General features: G+C 38.1%; 1 protein-coding gene across 1 annotated transcript in view; it reads left to right on the plus strand.

Moving 5' to 3' along the window:
* The window catches only part of TRPM3 (transient receptor potential cation channel subfamily M member 3), a 301,300-nt gene that overhangs the window by 146,308 nt on the left and 135,742 nt on the right, over positions 1 to 19,250 (plus strand). The window contains exons 2-5 of the mRNA XM_035891054.1: positions 6,731 to 6,810; positions 7,480 to 7,684; positions 15,885 to 16,098; positions 19,045 to 19,169. Of these exons, the coding sequence (XP_035746947.1) occupies positions 6,731 to 6,810; positions 7,480 to 7,684; positions 15,885 to 16,098; positions 19,045 to 19,169 (624 nt within the window). The remainder of the gene's footprint in view (positions 1 to 6,730; positions 6,811 to 7,479; positions 7,685 to 15,884; positions 16,099 to 19,044; positions 19,170 to 19,250) is intronic.

The raw sequence follows: 19,250 nt of genomic DNA on the forward strand, positions 1-19,250 counted from the left end.
CTGCTGACTCCCCAGTCATATTCTTCACCTCATTGAGCTGTTTACCAGCTGCTCTCTTGACACTACAAGTTTCTCTACCTTTGCTGTTCTCCACAGACCATCTTTGGTCTGATGCTGTGCTAAAGAGATCTCACAGCACATGCACGTGGTCTCTGTTGCTCTGAACTGTGTGGTAGAGAAATCTCACAGGTCACAGCTTTTCTGGAACAGACTATGTATACATATGCATACGGAATGTGTATATGTGCATACTACATATATACTTTACATACAAAATAACACATATGTATTTTACACAAAAATCTCAGGGAACTGAGAGAGAAAAAAGAAAAAAAAATGTAATGGATTAGCCAGCCTAGCAGAAGCTTCACAATGTGTATGATGGTATAAGAAGTTTAGAAGTTGATGCATATGCTCAGCCTTGCCGATCCTGGGCCCATCAGAACTAACGTGCATGCAGAATTAGTTTAGTGCTTGTGTATTCATGAGTGCCAAGGGCGGACATAATGTTTTCCGTACATTAGATGCAGCCTTATTAAAAAGGAAAAAAGGGTATGTTTGCATATGTAGGAGTAGAGAGGAATTCATCCAAACTTGGGGGGAAGGGAGAAGAGAAAGGGGAAGGTGGGAAGAGTAAAAGTATTTTCTATTTGGAAAACTCTTGAAGTAAGTAATAGAACACATATAATTGCTATGTACTAAAAATATCTAAGTGTTGTTCATGTGTAAATGTTGTTCTTCAGTGTTGACATCAAGAGGGTAAAGTAGTCCCCAAATTTGTAAACATTCAAGTTGTGTTTTAAGTTGCTAACTTTTAATTAAGCTGAAAACAATGCAGTTGCTTGTCTCTGAAAGACAGTTTATGACTCTCTGAAAAGTTACGTTCACTACAGTACAGCAACTGTGGTGAGAAACAGTGACAAACTCCAGCTTCTTTCAAAAGATGCCATTGTCGATTAACTGCAATATATTTCAACTGTGTATAGATTTCTCACAGTTACCCAGTAAACACACTGGTTTCATTCTTCAGAGATTAACAATCTCTCTTGTGGGCTCAGGTTCTTTCCAGCTTAGTACACTGTTTCTTTTGAAGGATTTGTTTTCCTGGATTGAATTTAAGAACGCAGAGCACCTTATCACACTTTCACAAGCTCGCTCTGTAAGGGGGAAAGAAGAGAGGGGAAAAAAAGCCCGTCAAGGCTCGCACCCGTTAAATCCAAGCTCTTGGGGGATTTGTCTTTCTTTCGGCGTCAGATTAGATGTTCAAACCAAGCGGTGTTGTGGGGCTGCGGGTGAGTGTCCACCGAACCCTTAATGAGGCTAATCCCACAGCAGCACATTCCAGGCAGCGGACGGGTGCAAGGGCTTCGCTCGCTCCCACATCTCTGCGCTGCAGGCGGACTGAGTGCCTTGTCTGGGGGGCGATCGCGAACGCGTTATTAGCGATGACTGGCGGCAGGGAAATGTGGACAGCAGAGTTTGCTCCAGGACAGACTTAAACGCCAAGTTTGATGCTCAGGTAAAGAAGAGGGAGAAAAAAATGTTCTTGGTGGGATTTTGCAACTAGCTTAATAAAGAGACACACACAGCCTAGAGATCTCAGCTATGAGTAAACTCACTCCAAGTATAAGTATGGCATGTGCTTTAGGAATTCACTGTGGACTTTAAATTGCCTTATGAATTAATACTGAAGGAGTGTTCATGAAATAAGAGAAAGAGAAAGAGAAGATAAGCTTCTTGCTCTACTACACTTGAAAATACTTTGCTATACTTTTCTAAAGTTTTTACTCCTTTATTGATTCACATTATAAATGAGTTTAAGGCAGACTGTTTTGTTACAAATGTGTTGATTTCCTCAAGTTATTCTGATTTTCTTATGAAGACTCTACTGAAAGTAATATAATTCATTATACCGCTGAACCTTGTATTTCATTGCAGACAGTCTCTGTCACAGAAAAGTAACTGGCATGAGGCAGTGAAACCAGATGCTTTCTTTTTAGTTTGAAAGGACAAGGAATTACGAAATGAGTAAATCGTGTATTTTGGCCCTATGACTCTTGTCAGCTAGGATAATATATTGTTTGAGATCTAAAAGCTGGAAAGTCTTTTTTCCTGATTTGAGTAAAGGACTTTCTGAATCAGACTATTACTTTTGCAATATTACGTTTGAAGAAGTATGATGAAAATTCAAATGCAAATTATTATTATTATGTTTAACAGAACTGGGTTTCCTTTCTGCTTGCAAAGACAATATGAAAAAGAGCAGGAAAACACATTTTAAATGTCAGTTTCTTGGTTTCTGAAAGCCTGCTTGTATACCTAAAGAAAAAATTTTCAGTGAAGTACCTGTTACGGCACCTTTCTCTATTGGATCATGAAGATCAGAGAAGTTGAATTAGTGGCCATCTTTAGAAAAGATACATTAGGTCTATATAGTAAGTAAATTCACCAAGGTAATTTGTTTGCAGGAAAGTATGCAAAATTTACGAAATTTAATAAAGGATATTTTTAAGGAGACTTGGCAACATGAATGATACTTGTATGCTATGAAAGCTCTGCAGCAGGAGCTGATTTTGGATGCCGAGAAGAAAAGTTGGCTTATAAAAGCTTTCCATGCTTTCTAGAGAAGATAAAGGATATTGCAGGCATGTATTTAATGTTTAAAAAGATGCGTAAAGATAAAACTGGCATTAGTCTAGAAGTGTTCCTTATTTGTCAAAAAGTTATTATGTATATATATACAGGAAAGGGGATTCATAAATCTGCGGCTTCTTATCAACGTATGTCTTCTTAAGGCAATATAGAAAGCTTGTGTACTCGTGCAGCTCAAAGGGGAGAAATTTCAAGAATATGTGGTCCCTGCAGTAAAGTATGTCATTTTAAATGTTAGCATTGTAATACCTGAATAATAATTGGAACTTCCTTTATTTCTCTACAACGCTAAACAAAAAGAAAAACCCTAATTTTCCCTTGTAGTTTGGCTTCTAAAGTTCTGCAGTAGGAGGGTCAAATGAAGTTCATAAGGTTCACTCTGGATGCCTTGACAGTTCTAGAAAGCTACTTTATAAAAAGTTTTTCTTTACCTGAAAAGACTTCTAAATTATGCTCAATGGTGCGCTAGACTTCTAAGCTGATTTGACTGTATAATATACAGTGTTATGATGATGATGATGATGGTGATGAATATTGCCTGCCAGCTTGCAAACCCTTAGAATTTACAATAAATTAGAACTTCAAGGTAATCTCTCCTATATAATGTAAAACTTTTTTTGTATTTTTCAGAATTTCTATTTAACTGTCCTTTGCTTCAACATGAAACAAACCTTGCTTCACATTCTATAATACATTAAATATCTGTTTATTAGAGTAAGGAAGAACAATCAAATACAGTTCTAGTTAATGTTTTTAATATTCTTTTAAATTTAAATTTAAAATTGTTTTTCCTGACTGTAAAAGTCATGTCCTACAAAATATGAAGTCTAACAGATTTTTCAAATCAAAACGCAAGTAGAGCAAAGATAAAATATTGTTAGCTAACATGAGTGACTACTACATCAAATAATGGATAATCTTTTATGTATTGAGAGTGATAAGTAATGAATGTAGTTAAAAATTCTTATTATGGTACTTTGTAGTTTATACTAGTGACATTCATTGACTCCGAGAAATGTGCACAGTTCACAATGATTTTCAAAAGTCCCAAAACCATGGGTTTCTGAGTTTAAACATGAAAAACGGGATGCAGATTGAGTTGACAAAAAGGTAGCATTAGGTAGCAAAGGTAATACTTAGGTTAACTCTCTAACTTTACATAGTAAAAGATAACATTAGTTAGGTAATGTTATAAAGGCGATTTCATATGCTCTGTTTTTGTAGAGGCAAGATGCTCAGATTTCCTTTAAATTCTCTAAAGCTCGTTTCACGTTACTTAACCCTCAGATAACTTTGTCATAGTTCATAGTGTATAGTTTTGTTTATGCTGTACAATTAAATAGGTAATTTTATTATTTAAATAAATTTTATAAAATTTATCTGTTTGAAATTAATTTTTAAAGAAAAGTTTCAACTCATCTCCTTATTAAATGAAATAATTGAATTCTATATAAGGGAGTCTTTTAGTGAGCTTGCCAGAATTCATAGTATATGGAGTGAGGACTGTCTAGATAATTTTAAAAATTCAGAACTCTGAAAGTCTCTTGTTTGTTGGTTTAAGGTTTTTCTTCTCCTACCCATCTATCTTTCCTTTAAAAAAGATCTCCTGTGTACCTGAAAATTAAGGCTGCTCTGAGGGAAATTACTTGCTTTCCTGTGAATATGCAGGGGAAGATCTTGAATGTTAGGAACAGGCATAGCTTCATTGAACACAGTCAGTTTTCAAGGTTACATCAGCTGGTCATCCGACTCTTATAAAATATAAAGAATAAACCATATTTTATTTATTTTTAAAAACATTAAGTTTTATTGTGACATTTATTTTCTAGTTTCTGATATTATTTTTTTTTAATTAGAGCTGACTTAGTTGTTATCACTAAAATGGAAATAGATTTTTTCAAGTATTTTTATGAATAAGTGTGGTTTTTCTTTACTGTAAGTGTATTGGGTTTGTGTAGCAAGGTCTTGGTAGTGGGGGGGCTGCAGGGGTGGCTTCTGTGAGAAGCTGCTAGAAGTTTTCCCTGTGTCCGCCCCTGGCCAAGACCCAGCCAATCAGCGACAGTGGAAGCGCCTCTGTGATAACATATTTAAGAAGGAACAAAACCTGCTGCGGCTCAGTAGCCAGAGAGAGAGGAGAAGTGAGAAGATGTGAGAGAAAACAGCCCTGCAGACACCCAGGCAGCAGGAGGGGCAGGAGGTGCTCCAGGCACCAGAGCAGAGATTCCCCTGCAGCCCATGGTGAAGACCATGGTGGGGCAGGCTGTCCCCCTGCAGCCCATGGAGGTCCACAGTGGAGCAGATGTCTACCTGCAGCCCAGGGAGGACCCCACAATGGAGTGGGTGGTTGCCTGAAGGAAGGAGGCTGTGACCCCATGGGAAGCCTGCGCCAGATCAGGTTCCTGGCAAGACTTTGCGGACCCATGGGGGAGGAGACCACGCCGAGGCAGAATTGCTGGCAGGACCTGTGACCCCACAGGGGACCCAACGCTGGAGCAGTCTGCTCCTGAGGGACTGCACCCTGTGGAAGGCACCCATGCTGGGGCAGTTCATGAAGAACTGTAGCCTGTGGGAAAGACATTCAAGGAGTTCATGGAGGACTGTCTCCCATGAGAGGGACCCCACGCTGGAGCAGGGGAAGAGTCCTCTCCCGAGGAAGAAGAAGCAGCAGAGACAACTTGTGATGAACTGACCCCAACCCCATTCCCGTCCCCCTGTGCTGCTTAGTGGGGGGGCTGCAGGGGTGGCTTCTGTGAGAAGCTGCTAGAAGTTTTCCCTGTGTCCGCCACTGGCCAAGACCAAGCCAATCAGCGACAGTGGAAGCGCCTCTGTGATAACATATTTAAGAAGGAACAAAACCTGCTGCGGCTCAGTAGCCAGAGAGAGAGGAGAAGTGAGAAGATGTGAGAGAAAACAGCCCTGCAGACACCCAGGCAGCAGGAGGGGCAGGAGGTGCTCCAGGCACCAGAGCAGAGATTCCCCTGCAGCCCATGGTGAAGACCATGGTGGGGCAGGCTGTCCCCCTGCAGCCCATGGAGGTCCACAGTGGAGCAGATGTCTACCTGCAGCCCAGGGAGGACCCCACAATGGAGTGGGTGGTTGCCTGAAGGAAGGAGGCTGTGACCCCATGGGAAGCCTGCGCCAGATCAGGTTCCTGGCAAGACTTTGCGGACCCATGGGGGAGGAGACCACGCCGAGGCAGAATTGCTGGCAGGACCTGTGACCCCACAGGGGACCCAACGCTGGAGCAGTCTGCTCCTGCGGGACTGCACCCCGTGGAAGGCACCCATGCTGGGGCAGTTCATGAAGAACTGTAGCCTGTGGGAAAGACATTCAAGGAGTTCATGGAGGACTGTCTCCCATGAGAGGGACCCCACGCTGGAGCAGGGGAAGAGTCCTCTCCCGAGGAAGAAGAAGCAGCAGAGACAACTTGTGATGAACTGACCCCAACCCCATTCCCGTCCCCCTGTGCTGCTGGGGGGAGTAGGTAGAGAAAACTGGGATTGAAGTTAAGCCCAGGAAGAAGGGAGGGGTGGGGGGAAGGTGTTTTAAGATTCAGCAGGTTTTTATCCTTTCCTTCTCTGATTTTGATCGGTAGTGAATCAAATTAATTTCATCAAGTTGAGTCTGTTTTGCCCATGATGGTAACTGGCAAATGATCTCTCCCTGTCCTTAACTCAACTCACAAGCCTTTTGATCTGCTTTTCTCTCCTCTGTCCGGTTAAAGAGGGGAGTGATAGAGTGGCATTGGTGGGCCCCTGGTGTCCAGCCAGGGTCAGACCACCACAATAAGGAAAGCTTTACACTCAGAATTAATTCTCCAGTGATTCTTGCTATGAGAATATAGATGACAGCATCAAAGTCATCTGGCTAGTGAATATGAAGGCAATCTTAAGAGCTTGGGTCAGGTGCTTAGCTCTAGAAGGGAACCATAGTTCTGATGGAAAATGTTTGATCTGTGCAAATTGTGCACTGCCAAGCAGTGGTGTTTTCTTTTATGTTTGAAGTTTCTCTTCAGTTGTACTGTAAGTTTTGTTTAATAAGCAAAAATTGCTCACAGCATTTCCTTTCTCCATTTTAGGCACAGAAATCATGGATAGAAAGAGCATTTTACAAGAGAGAATGTGTTCATATCATACCCAGCACCAAAGACCCCCATAGGTAATTGAATGCTACTTGTATGAAAAATGAAAGTCAATTACAAGAAAATGTCTACATATATGTGTGCATAGATATGTATATGGATATAAAGTTTGTAAAGACTTGTTTGATCAGAAGGTGGTTGAATTACTTCTGAAGTGATAGATTCCTATGGGCACTATTTGTTTACATTTCAAAAGTTATTTCATCAAAAAAAAAAAAAGATAAAGGTGGATAGGCATCTGATTACTTTATCTTCTTAGTTCCATATTCAGTGTCTTGAATATATACCTAAATTGGATGCATGACACACAATACTGTCAAAAGAAAATAATTGCAGTGAACTAGCAATTTAAAATATGTGCTCGTCCATGCAAAAGCTGATTATTTGGCCTGATGTCATCTCAAGACAGTAGAAAATGTTCTTTGACTTCATTTTGTACATATTTAGAACAAAGCATGATTTTACTGAAACATAGGAGAGTTCAAAGTAAACAAGATCATAGAAAGAGAAGATAATATCTGTACTATGTTGCTTCCACAAGTAGAGGCTTCAGACATCAGGAAAGTAGTCAGCAGAGTTGAAAAGGCATTTTTTTTGAAGATTTGTAGGCCATTTAAGAAAGTTCTTTTCCGTGTTCGGTTTGTACACGCACGTGACTCAAGTTTTCTGTTTGTTTAATGTCATAGGTGTTGCTGTGGGCGTCTAATAGGTCAACATGTTGGACTGACTCCAAGCATCTCTGTTATTCAGAATGAGAAAAATGAAAGCAGGCTTACCCGCAATGACATCCAGTCGGAGAAGTGGTCCATCAGCAAGCACACACAGCTCAGCCCGACGGACGCATTTGGAACCATTGAGTTCCAAGGAGGAGGCCACTCCAATAAAGCCATGGTAACCATATTTTTCTCTTAGATAAATGATGCTGCTAGCTCAAAAAAGGCATTCACAAAGAATAAGCAGCATTCTTTCTTAACTTCATTTTAAATTATTATTTAGTGTAAGACCATACGATATGTTTTTACGTATCATGGGCCTAAAAATTGGTGAACAGAATTAACTGCAAAAGCTGGAGTGCAGCATAAGAGGGGCTACCTTTATGAAGACTGAAGACATGCTAATGTGCTGCTATCTCCATGTTCTTCCAATGGCTAGCCATCCCTCTTTTTCTGAATAACTTCAGCATTCAAATACGGTTTTCCATTGTTGAGTATGTCTGCAAGGCTGACAAATTTGAAATATACCAGATTTCTTTTAATGTATTGGAGGATAGACCAGTTCAACTTACTGATTCATCTTTCATTGAAATAAGAGGCCCCTTAAGTGTCTAAGCTAGGAGCTGGGAAATCCCTATTCTGCCACAGATTTCTTTGAGCAAGTAATTTCATCATAATACAATGCTATGGAGTGATACCGAAGTATATTAATCTGAAGGCATTGCTCCACTAAATTGGAGAGATGTTTCCAGCACCCACACTAACCCATGCATGTATTTCTTTTCTGTGGCATTACTTGAAAGGAAGAATCTCTCTGGCTCTATCTAAACTGCAGAACCTGTGACTTTGGGAATGAAAAATGAGTGTGTACCTAGTGCATCATGGCCAAGATACTGCTTTGGGCAGCAGTGAGGGCAGAAGCAGAACCCCTGGGTGCTGTGCAAAATAACCTGCCCAGCAACCCAGTGCCATCTTATTTGCCTGAATTCTTCCCACCAGGTCTCTCAGATCTGTAGTGGTACTGCATGGATTAGAGACAATGAAGAGCTCACATACTATGTTAGCAAGAGCCAGGTGCTGGAGATGGAATGGTTACTTGAGTGGATGGTTCTGTTCACCCAGATGGATGGCTTCTTTTGATAGAAACCAGAAAACACTGTTGCATCAAGAAACAGAAAATTAGGTCATTTCTCTGAGAGTATCACAGACACCTTATGTTCAGTTGGTAGCCAAACACCTAAAAATCTGCAAGGCCATTGCTAGAGAGAGACACTGATTCAGTAAATAACATTTGTTTAGTGTGAATAAATTGACACTTCCCTTGGCACTGAAATTAACCAAACCATGTTGTTGGTAACTTCACAAGGAGTGGGAACAAAACAGAATGCTTTTCACCAAAACTGAGAAAAATTCAGAGATACAGTAACCATCATGCTATTAACCATATATGGATACTTTGCATTAAATCTGTCTTTATAAGAATAGTAATTACTAAAGCTTTTTGAGTGATAGCCTTGAAGATCATTATAAAGCAATAAACTTCTCTGCCTAGACAAAAGTAGTCTTGGGCAGCCAAGAAATGATGAAGGGTTTAGGGAAGCTGTTGATAACAATTTCTCTAGAGGATTTCTGGTCTTTGTTGGGATTCTGATGTCCTGGCACAGTGCCATGAGAGAACAGCAGATGCTCTAAGGTACGTGCTGTATGCTCAAAGAAATATACTTTAAGTAAAATTGTGGCGATAAAACTGGAAGACAACATGAAGAAAAGAAGAATCTTGTCACAGAGTGCAATTAGGGACAAAACCATGAAGAATTCAGAAAAGACCAAAAGGGGTTAAAAATCTGAGAGATCTAAATAACAAGTTAAAACTCAGGGACGAATACAGACAAAACATTTATTGCTAGAAAAAATCTGGGTTTATTTTGACAGTACTAGAATCAGGAAGATAGTTGCATCTGCCACCTATTCATAATTATTAAACCCCACTTGAAACATGGGAACATCCAAATTCTTCATTAATTAAATAAGTCTGTAAAAGCTTCAGAAATTCAGTCATCCCACTAGTGGGAAAAGTGCTTCAAATTAAACAATTCACTAAATATCCCTTTAATGGGTGACCTGTTTGGTTACCACCAATGAGAAAAACCTCATTCATATGACCAAAACACAAATTGGGAGGTTTGCATAACCAGTAATTGTGCATTTTTTAAAATAGAAACAAAATAAAGAGCTTCGTTATACTGTGGTGTGCTTGTCACTGAAAACAGTATGAAGGTGTCCTTGTGGTCATATTTCCAGCACCAAGCGTTATTAGTCAAACAGCTGTTTAACTAGTTGTTGCAGTTTTATTAACAGAAAGAATGAAATGCCTATCTCTGAATTTACTGGATACAAGGTCTTTCCCATGATAAATAAAACTTACTAAATCAAAAGCTTTCTGTGAAAGCCAAGAGTTTGCTCAGTCAAAGCAACCAGCCAGTTTTGCCAGCAGAGAAGGGGGAAAAAAGAGCATTTAAATTATCTTGAAAACTAGGACTTGGAAAAAGAAACAAGTACTTAATAATCCGTGGAAACATTTTTGTTCAGACAGTATCTTTTCAAACCCAAAAGCAGAGAAGTTGGAACATCAACAGGCGCCAGAGAGAGACAAAAGGGAGAAAACATGATAAAAGGATATTTGTTCTTTTCTAAAAATATGCTAGTGATGTTCTACTGACTAGATACCAAATATCACTATAGCATACAAGCTGATTTTTGCTGACAATCATAGTAGGTTAATATTGTGCCTATTGGCTAATAGAATAACCCTATAAAGCAGCAAGATTTAGCAAGCTGACCAACATCAGGGAAAGCCTCAGGGGAAGAATTTGGCATAAAATTCACCACCTGTTCCTTACTTTAGTTCCTGAAATGAATGCCCACAAATTAAAATTATTAAGCAAGGGAAACACAGAAATTAGTAGTATTATCTTGGTCTGTGCTAACAGCAAATTAGTGAATTTTTCAGCATCAGGCTACAAGGAATGAGATTGGATTTATTAATGGAAACCATAACCTCAGATTTATAACTGGGAAACTGGTAATTAATGAAACAGATTAGTGCATGTAAGGCTGACAGATAATTATTTCCTCCATTGGAAGTACAGAATTAGTTTGTAATAAGATATATACAAATTTGATAATAAATATATGTATACTTTGCATGTATATTTGCAAGCCACAAATGCAGTGATATTATATCAGTTGCCACCAGACAATAAACAGTCTGAAAATGAAAATTACACTGAAATTATACCAGGACACATGGATTTGGAACAAAATGGAAAAGACAATGTAGGTTTACCTATTGCCAGTAGAACTGCTGTGCCATTAATTTCATTTCCACAGCAACATAGAACAAAAATTCTCAAGCAGCATGAATTTTGCTAATAGTTGTTAAAGTACTTTCAGTGGGGCTACACTAAGCTACTTAAATCAGTGATGTGAATAGCTGAGGGTGCAGCAGATTATACAGAAATGTATAGCCAAGATTAGATGACTGGTTAACAAGATCTGTTACTAAAGGTGCCTTTTTATCAGTCTTCATGTAACCACAGATGATCCTGTAACAGCACTGTGGTTTTTAGATCTCTATTAATCTCATATTTTCATGCCATCTCATATTTTCAATTTTAAGAAAGATACTTAACAGTGTTGCTGTTCACATTTACATTGTTTTTATGGCAGATTTTCAATTCTCACAACTGTAAAAAGATCTGAGAGGCATAAACTTGATTAATAGCTTTTTCAATAAAACAGTGGATTAAAAAAAAGGTAGGAAAATTAATAAAATGTGATCTACTTGTATCAGTTGGCTCTTAGTAGTTTGAGAAATAACATGGATGACTTCATCTAACTATGTGCTGGCAATTTATTACCCTAACTCTCAGAGTAATGATCAAACTGGTGGTTCCATTTCAATTGTGAGCAATATTCTGAAAAATTTTAAAATAGGTTCTTGTCATTAGTGGACCAGTTAAGACAACCTTGCTGTGATGCATTTTGTGCTGAACTTGTGACCAGACTAAGCTGATTTTTTTAATTCACTGTCTGCCTTTCCGCAGAAAAAAACAAAAAAAACCTTAACATTCTTTCATTAATTAGTGTGCCTGTATTCCATATCAACCTTTTTTAAAGGGCTGTTCTTTACAGACTTGAAATTTCTTTGATCATGGTTTTTCAAGGTTAGGTGGAAGATGGCTGTTTGAAAAACTTTAGAGTTAGATACATTCCTCCTAATTGAATGCATTCCAAAAATACATTTAACATGCACACTAAAAAGCTAACATATGTTTGCAGCTGTAGAAGAAATAAAATTTATTTCAGTGTTACAAGCTTAACCTTTCTTACAGTGCATTGAAACATTAAAGAACATCAGTCGAATCCCAATGTACATAAACAGTTTCTTAGACTTTCTAATATTCAGATCCTAAAAACATTATACTATATCAAGTATATTTGGAAATCAGCCACATAGAAAGGTATATTTCTGCTTTTAAAATATGTTGAGTTTTATCAAAACTGTGTAAAAATTATCTTAAAAACCGTTGGTGCTGTTGACAGAAAAGCAAGATCATCCTGTAACTTGCCTAAACCATGAAAAAGGCAGCAAACATTTACAGAATTTAAAAGATGGTGTCCTGCATGGAGAAAAAGGGGAAATAACACAGAAAAACATCATCCAAAGCCCGTTGAAATCAACGAGGGCCCTTCCACTGACTATTTAGTGGAACTTGGATGAGGCCTTAAGATGTTTAAAAACCTTAACTTATAAGGAACTAGTCCAGTTTCAGTTTAAGTGACAGTTTTTTCTGTTGCATTCAGTAAGAATTATGTCAGGCCTATTTTTTTATGTGAAGATCACACTTTGCGGGAACGAGTCTTTAGCTTGAAGAAGTGTCTGCAGTGATGGAATCTTATTTAAGGTAGGTGAAATAGCCACCCAGATCTGCATGGATCAAAGACAATGGAACAACATTAGACTGCAGATCACAAAATGTTCTCTGGAGAGATTTTCTTTAAAGCAATACAACAAAATTCTGAATCTATTTTATTCATTGAGACTCTCATCTACAATCGTTCACCATGTACTTCAATGACATAGCTGTGCTTGAGTAACAAAGTAATAATTTTACCACTCAGGAACTTAGACTTTTGCCCTAGGGCACTGGAGTCCAACTTGCAAGCATCTGTCTGACTGATGATGGACACAGTTATTTTTTAGGAAACCACTTGATAAAAAAAATGAAACAACTATTGGTATCGAATGGCACCCTTGATGACTACTTCTGTGCTAGTTTAGGGATCAAATGGGCAAGACAGCTTGAAATTGATGATTTATCATTTCACAGTGTTATGCTGATATCAGTCAGGTCAGTCTATACATTTTGTGGTTCAAAAATATACTTTTGCTTCCTATCTTGCCCTGCTCTTCTGACGCAACAGTTGAAGTCTTGCATCCAATCCAAACACCACTCCCGTGAAGAAGGGATTAAATCATTTGCCATTAGAACTGATCATTTATACAGCTGACAGATACACCAGACATGGAGTTGCAGAGAACAGAGCAGTGGTTTAGCTTAGATTTACATTTAAATTTTAAATCTGCCTCCGGAGGCTATAGCAAAAGAATGCAGGAATGGCAGAAATACTCATCAAGATTCTAAACAAAAACTGAAAAGGCCAAATATGCTACAAGATTGAAAGAAATTAATTTTTAATATGGACAAAAATGGCCTTAAAAGTGTTTATTCATAATTTAATGCATACTTTGAAAGTGATGACAAAAGAATTCTCTTGTACTTACTAGCTAACATGTTAAGTAATGGCAAAAGATCTCAAGGATACCAAACTGGGAATGGCCTCTGTAAGAGCAAAAATGAATCAGACAGTCATAAAAATAGATGTCTATGCGCAGAGGAAAAATCATGATGTTTGGCACCATTGCCCTTCTCAGAAAACTTCTAAAACAGTAAAGTTTATCCATGATGATTTACATTTTAATTTACATGAAAAAAAAAAACTTCTAGGTTTATTTTTGCTTAAATTTCCTCTTTATAAAGTAAAATGAATTCTTATCATAAGTATAGAGGAGTTCTGCCTGTAGTATAAAGAACAAGCAGTTTTTGTAATAAAAGATGGCTACATTTCAAATAAATGTAAAAGAAATTTCTTCTAAATTTGTGATTCACTATTTAGATTTATATTTATTGAAATTCAGAGGTCTTAGTGGACAAGAAAATAAAAGATTTTTGACAATTAATAAATAGGCTTAAGAAGGTAGGTACAGTGAAGTCACACATTCTGTGTATAAAACAATGCTAAAGAATCAAAAAACAGGTCATTAGCTGTAGATAATACACATATGATGCCATTTGTGCCTTCATCTTAATATCATCCCCGATGATGCAGTGTCCTCTGTTTTCAGCAAATTTATATGGCCATTACTAATATAAATTCACTTTAATTATCTTTCTAAAACTACCAGTCTGTCTTCACCGAAAAACAGAGTAAGGTACCAGTGTTCCCAAAACATAATCTCCATATTTGGACCAGCAGAGGTTTCGTGAGCACCCCCTGAAGCATGTTGTCCATCTATTAATGCCTGCAGTACTAAGGCATTGCCCTTTGCAACCTCAGATTTCCCTAAGGACAGAGCAAAGGGAATAAGCATCAGTCTCTTTACAACCCCTCCAGTGTGTTAAAACTTTGACAGCCCCCGAATCCTATTCAAAATTATTAGCTTCACCATCTGGTCAGTGGGATCAGATGCCATGCAAGGTTTTCTCAACTCCCACACAGAAAATTGAATGGAGCAGCTACTGAAGATACAGTTAATGCATATATAAGCTTGAGGGTACGTTATGCTCTTGCCAGACATGAATATTGTATGTTCTTTGTCCATTAGCTGCTATGAATTTGCCTGGCTGCTGCAGAGAACATTACTGCTGCACTGGGGTGTATGTGCATTCCCAAGTTCTTGCTCAGCTTTCAGTTTGGCTGTGCTCCACTTCCCTGTCACTATTTGCCCAAACGGGCTTCTGCTTCCAGAAATGTTAAGAATAGCTGTTCACTGTGCAACAACCCATTCTTGCAAAGAAGTGTGTCTATTAACAATTTCTTCTGGAAAAAGTCAAGTCCTTATTTGTTATTCAACTAGAAAGGAGTCCACTTTACTGTTATATCATTTACTAAAAAAGAACAATCTTTTGGCAAGAAGTACTGATTAGACATGTTAAAAAGGGACAAAATTATTACATAGGATATGTGGATATTATACTACCTGGCACGTTACCATAAATAACTTAGAACTAGGCGTTCCTCTGGCTGAAAGCAAAGGTGCCTGTGTTATACACCTGATGGCTGTGCTGACAACCCGTCAAGGGAAAGACTACTGAAGCAACTCTATATGCATTGGTTCAGTCGGAAGTTTGATAGATGAGTGGCTTTCTATAACCTATTTTATTCAATTAAGAGGGTCCTTCCAGGTCTTACCAGCTATAGAAAGAATTTTATCCTCTTACAGCCCATTTCTGCTATGCAACTAGAATTCAAAAAAGTATCATCTGCCCTGTCATGGGCTTTGTGAAACCCTTCATACATCAGCAACAGAAAGAGCAGGAGAAAGAGACAGGTATGTGTGTGACATGGTAGTGCTGTAGAAATTTTGAAGACAGTTGTTATCATTGAGCACACACAGATGGGCATGATCTCCCTTGGGCCAAAATGCTGCAGATGTAGCACAGAATAGCCAAGGACTGGAAATGTGTAAATGTGGTTAAAAGCACTTTCAGGGTCCTGTGTCTTATTAAACAAATTCATGAATCCATACAAATCAGTCTGTAAGTCATAAGTTAACATTCATTCATCTGAAAAGTACCTGTTTTGTAGTCTTGCTCAGTTTAAACTTATGTGTGCTTGAACAACCGAGCTTGTTTCTTTTGTTTCCTACCTTTTGGGAGTTTGATTTTGTTAATTTGAAAATAAGATACAAGTGAATGCACAGTTTTGACTCTGACTACCTAGGTCATCTTTGGCAGACCACTTAAATTTTTGCTCCAGTTAAAGACATCTATCTTTCAAGCATTGCTACACATATAGAACCAATTAATGACTTAATTTCCTAAATAAAGGAAAATTGTACAGCCTGTGAATTGCCAGTGTTCCATTATTCCTAGTTTCCTAACTTTTCAAAAGTCATCAAGTTAGGAATTAGTTAGTGCTTTTGTCATAAAGGTTGCCTTTTTTCAGTGATCCTTTGGGCATAGATCATACGTGTTAGGAACCAGTGAGTATAACCAATCTTTTTTTCTCTGCTACTGCCCTTATTTCTGCAGTATGTACGAGTGTCTTTTGACACAAAGCCTGACCTTCTTCTGCATCTGATGACCAAAGAGTGGCAGCTTGAGCTCCCTAAACTTCTCATCTCTGTGCATGGGGGCCTTCAGAATTTTGAGCTTCAGCCAAAACTCAAGCAAGTCTTTGGAAAAGGCCTCATTAAGGCTGCTATGACAACTGGAGCATGGATATTCACCGGAGGAGTAAACACAGGTAACAGCAACATTGAAATGAAAGCACAGTGGCATCTAGGAGATTTCTTCACAGAAAAAAAAATTAGTACTGATGAGATTAGGAAGCCCATTCCATGTTTTATTTTATTAGTGTTGGCTGTACTACGTGCAAACAAGAAAATGCCAAGTTCATACCAGCCTGGCAGCTACCAGGAAATAAAAGGTTTGCTAAAGCATGAAAAGCACACTGGGGAGCTGAAAATAAAGCCTCCTATGAGACAATTATATTAGTATATTGCAAGTGAAGAGTTTATAAGATCAACAGTAAACTGCATGGAGGGGCTACAGACCAGAAACCAAAGAACTCAAAACTCTTATTACATAAAATGGAAAGCATCTTTATCCAGAAAAGACCTCTATTTTATCTTATAAGATGATCTCAAGTATGAAAGGAAAAAAGGTTCTGTTTTGTGGATGTGGCGGAAAACTGTATTGTAAGTATCACTTCTTCCTTTCTTGTAGACAGCTTGACCTAATTTTTTTCTGTTACCCCTGCAGCAAGAGCGATAACACTGCCAATTCTATTCAAAGTTAAGAACATCTGTAACATACCATATGGGTGTCCTAATGACCCAAGATAGCAGCTGGCCCAGCTCTGCTGGGAGACAGCATGTAAGGTTTGGGGATAAGCTGCAAAACCTCATTCCCCAGATAAAAAAGGTTGGGCAGTGGCTTCCCAGTTATCCTCCCTGAAGGAGGCAGAAAGGAGGAGTCAGGGGCAAGTCACAGAGTCTGCTAGACATAAATGCAAAAAGTTTTGAGTGAGGACATGTACTTATAAATTCTTACGTCATTCTCATTTGCTGCAGTAACAAAGCGATAATTTATTACTTTAGTAATCCCACAGAGCATATCCTCTTACTGTCTATGGAAAACATTGTAAACACCCTATTGTGCATTAATTTTAGTGCATTGTGGATCAACTCCTACATATTTGAATATGAATGCTTAATAGGAGTCTTGGGCTTTTTTAGTTTCCAGAGCACATAAAATTTAAAACAATATTCAGTTTTATTACAGCAGCATTACAAATAGCAAAGAAGATAGCTTCTGGGGTGTTAGGTAAATAGACAAACTCACATGTATGTAATATCCCCCACATCTCTGCAGAACAAAGAAGAAAATTGTGTTAAATGTTGACCTGTGTACTGCGGTGATAATAGTTCTGTTAGTTGGCAGGTACTCTTGTAGTGATGATGGCAAAGACAGATATACATTTTAAGTTAAAAGCACATTAGAAAACTGTAGATATTGTACACTCATTGCAGTGGATTTTCACAGGGGCTGTAGAAATTAAACTACATAAATTTTGTAAACAAGGACTGACTATAACATTTACATTTGGCAAATACACAACTGCTTCATAACATTTTTCAAATCATCATGGCTGCAAATGCCAAAACAATACAAATGAACCAGGAAAGTCAACATAATTACTGCTGAAAAGAATTTTTTTTTCCTGTAATCAAAAATTACCTAGACAAAACAATGAAGTTCAAGTTGTTGTGTGTTATTTTAAAAATATATAATTCCAGAAGCAGTTCTGCATTATCAGTTATCATTTTTTTATTGCCGGCTTTGATTTCCGGAGCAAAGCATTTGATTGTTCCAGGGCTAGGTTTTCAAACTGTGTAGGTGAAAATTAAGTGGTTTATCTCTATGTGAAATAGTACAAATTGAGAATTTGTACAATGGAACAGTCTGTTCCGTGGATGATTAATTTTTAACTCAGATTTCTCTTAAGGAAAAGTATATTTGAAAAACCCTTAAATACTGCTTTTGGAGTGAGAATCAGTGATGTGACAGGGATGGTGCACACCTGGCTATAACTGTGACTGTTAAGTGACTTAAACAAGTTGTTCTGAATATTCATGCCATGCCAAAAGTTGATTGTTCTAAATAGCAGAAATTTTTGCAGTCTGGACAGATTTTTTGTTTTGACTCCTTTGGGTTGCTGGATCAGAGCTTAATTCATAGCTGATTGTGGGTACAGGTTGGTTTTGGGTTTTTTTTCCTTTTCTACCACAGGAAGGAAATTAGACTCCAGGACTTAGAGGATTTGTTAGGCTGTGGAGTTTTGTCTTACATGGTTCATTTATGGTGCAGAAAACCTACAGCTAAAGTCACATCTATTGTGTGACTGTTGTAATTCCAATCCAGTCATCCTGAAATTGTGGAATCTGAACAAGAAGCAAACACAGAAACTGAGCAGCAGATAACATCCGCAGCAAATCCACAGATCTGCTTCAGTGCAGCCACATCACAAATATAGTTATTGATACACAGGTAAAAAAAATATTTTATTAAAAGGAAGGAGGTAGGGCACTTCTCTGCACAGAGATACCACTGAAACACTGACAGAGCTGGCCTGAAGTATACAAGGAGCGTTACCAGAAAGCACTTCGAAGAGAGCTGGGGAGCACTCATTCTCCCTGTACTAATTTCTGTTTTCTCACTGATCCCCAGGAGGGTTCTAATACTCTACTGCAAGCTATCTCAGGTGACTGAGTTTGTTTGGAAAGCATGGTAGAGTAGCTCACCACAGAGTAGGGTGATGATGTTTTCACATGTCCGTCCTTTATTCAGACAGAAGGGAACATTTGTGTGCAAAGCAGGATAAAAATGCTTGCATACATATATGGGTGTGAACACAGGCACAGAAAAACAAAATACAGTCAGCTGTCAACATTTCCATTCTTATTTCTAGAGTTGCGTAATTTTTTTCTTGCTATTTAATGTCTTTTAGATTAGATAAAATGGACTTTCACTATTACTGTAATAATAATAGGAATATATTCATAGTTTTACTTAATTATAAGTATACGCATAGATGTTCCCTAAAAAAAGAATTCTATATTAAATACATATCATAATGAACAAAAAGGACATAATTATGAATTTCTGTTTTATGCTGTTTCTTTCCCAGGAGTCATTCGGCATGTTGGAGATGCACTGAAAGATCATGCCTCAAAATCTCGAGGGAAGATCTGCACCATTGGTATAGCTCCCTGGGGGATTGTGGAAAATCAAGAGGATCTGATTGGCAAAGATGTAAGCCCTATATGGACATAGATCACCTCCAATATATATAAATTTTCCAGTTACTTTTCCTTTCCTGTCCATCCCTCACTT

Source organism: Egretta garzetta, unplaced genomic scaffold (genome assembly GCF_000687185.1).
Source record: "Egretta garzetta isolate BGI_Z169 unplaced genomic scaffold, ASM68718v1 scaffold173, whole genome shotgun sequence".
NCBI classification, from domain to species: Eukaryota; Metazoa; Chordata; class Aves; order Pelecaniformes; family Ardeidae; genus Egretta; species Egretta garzetta.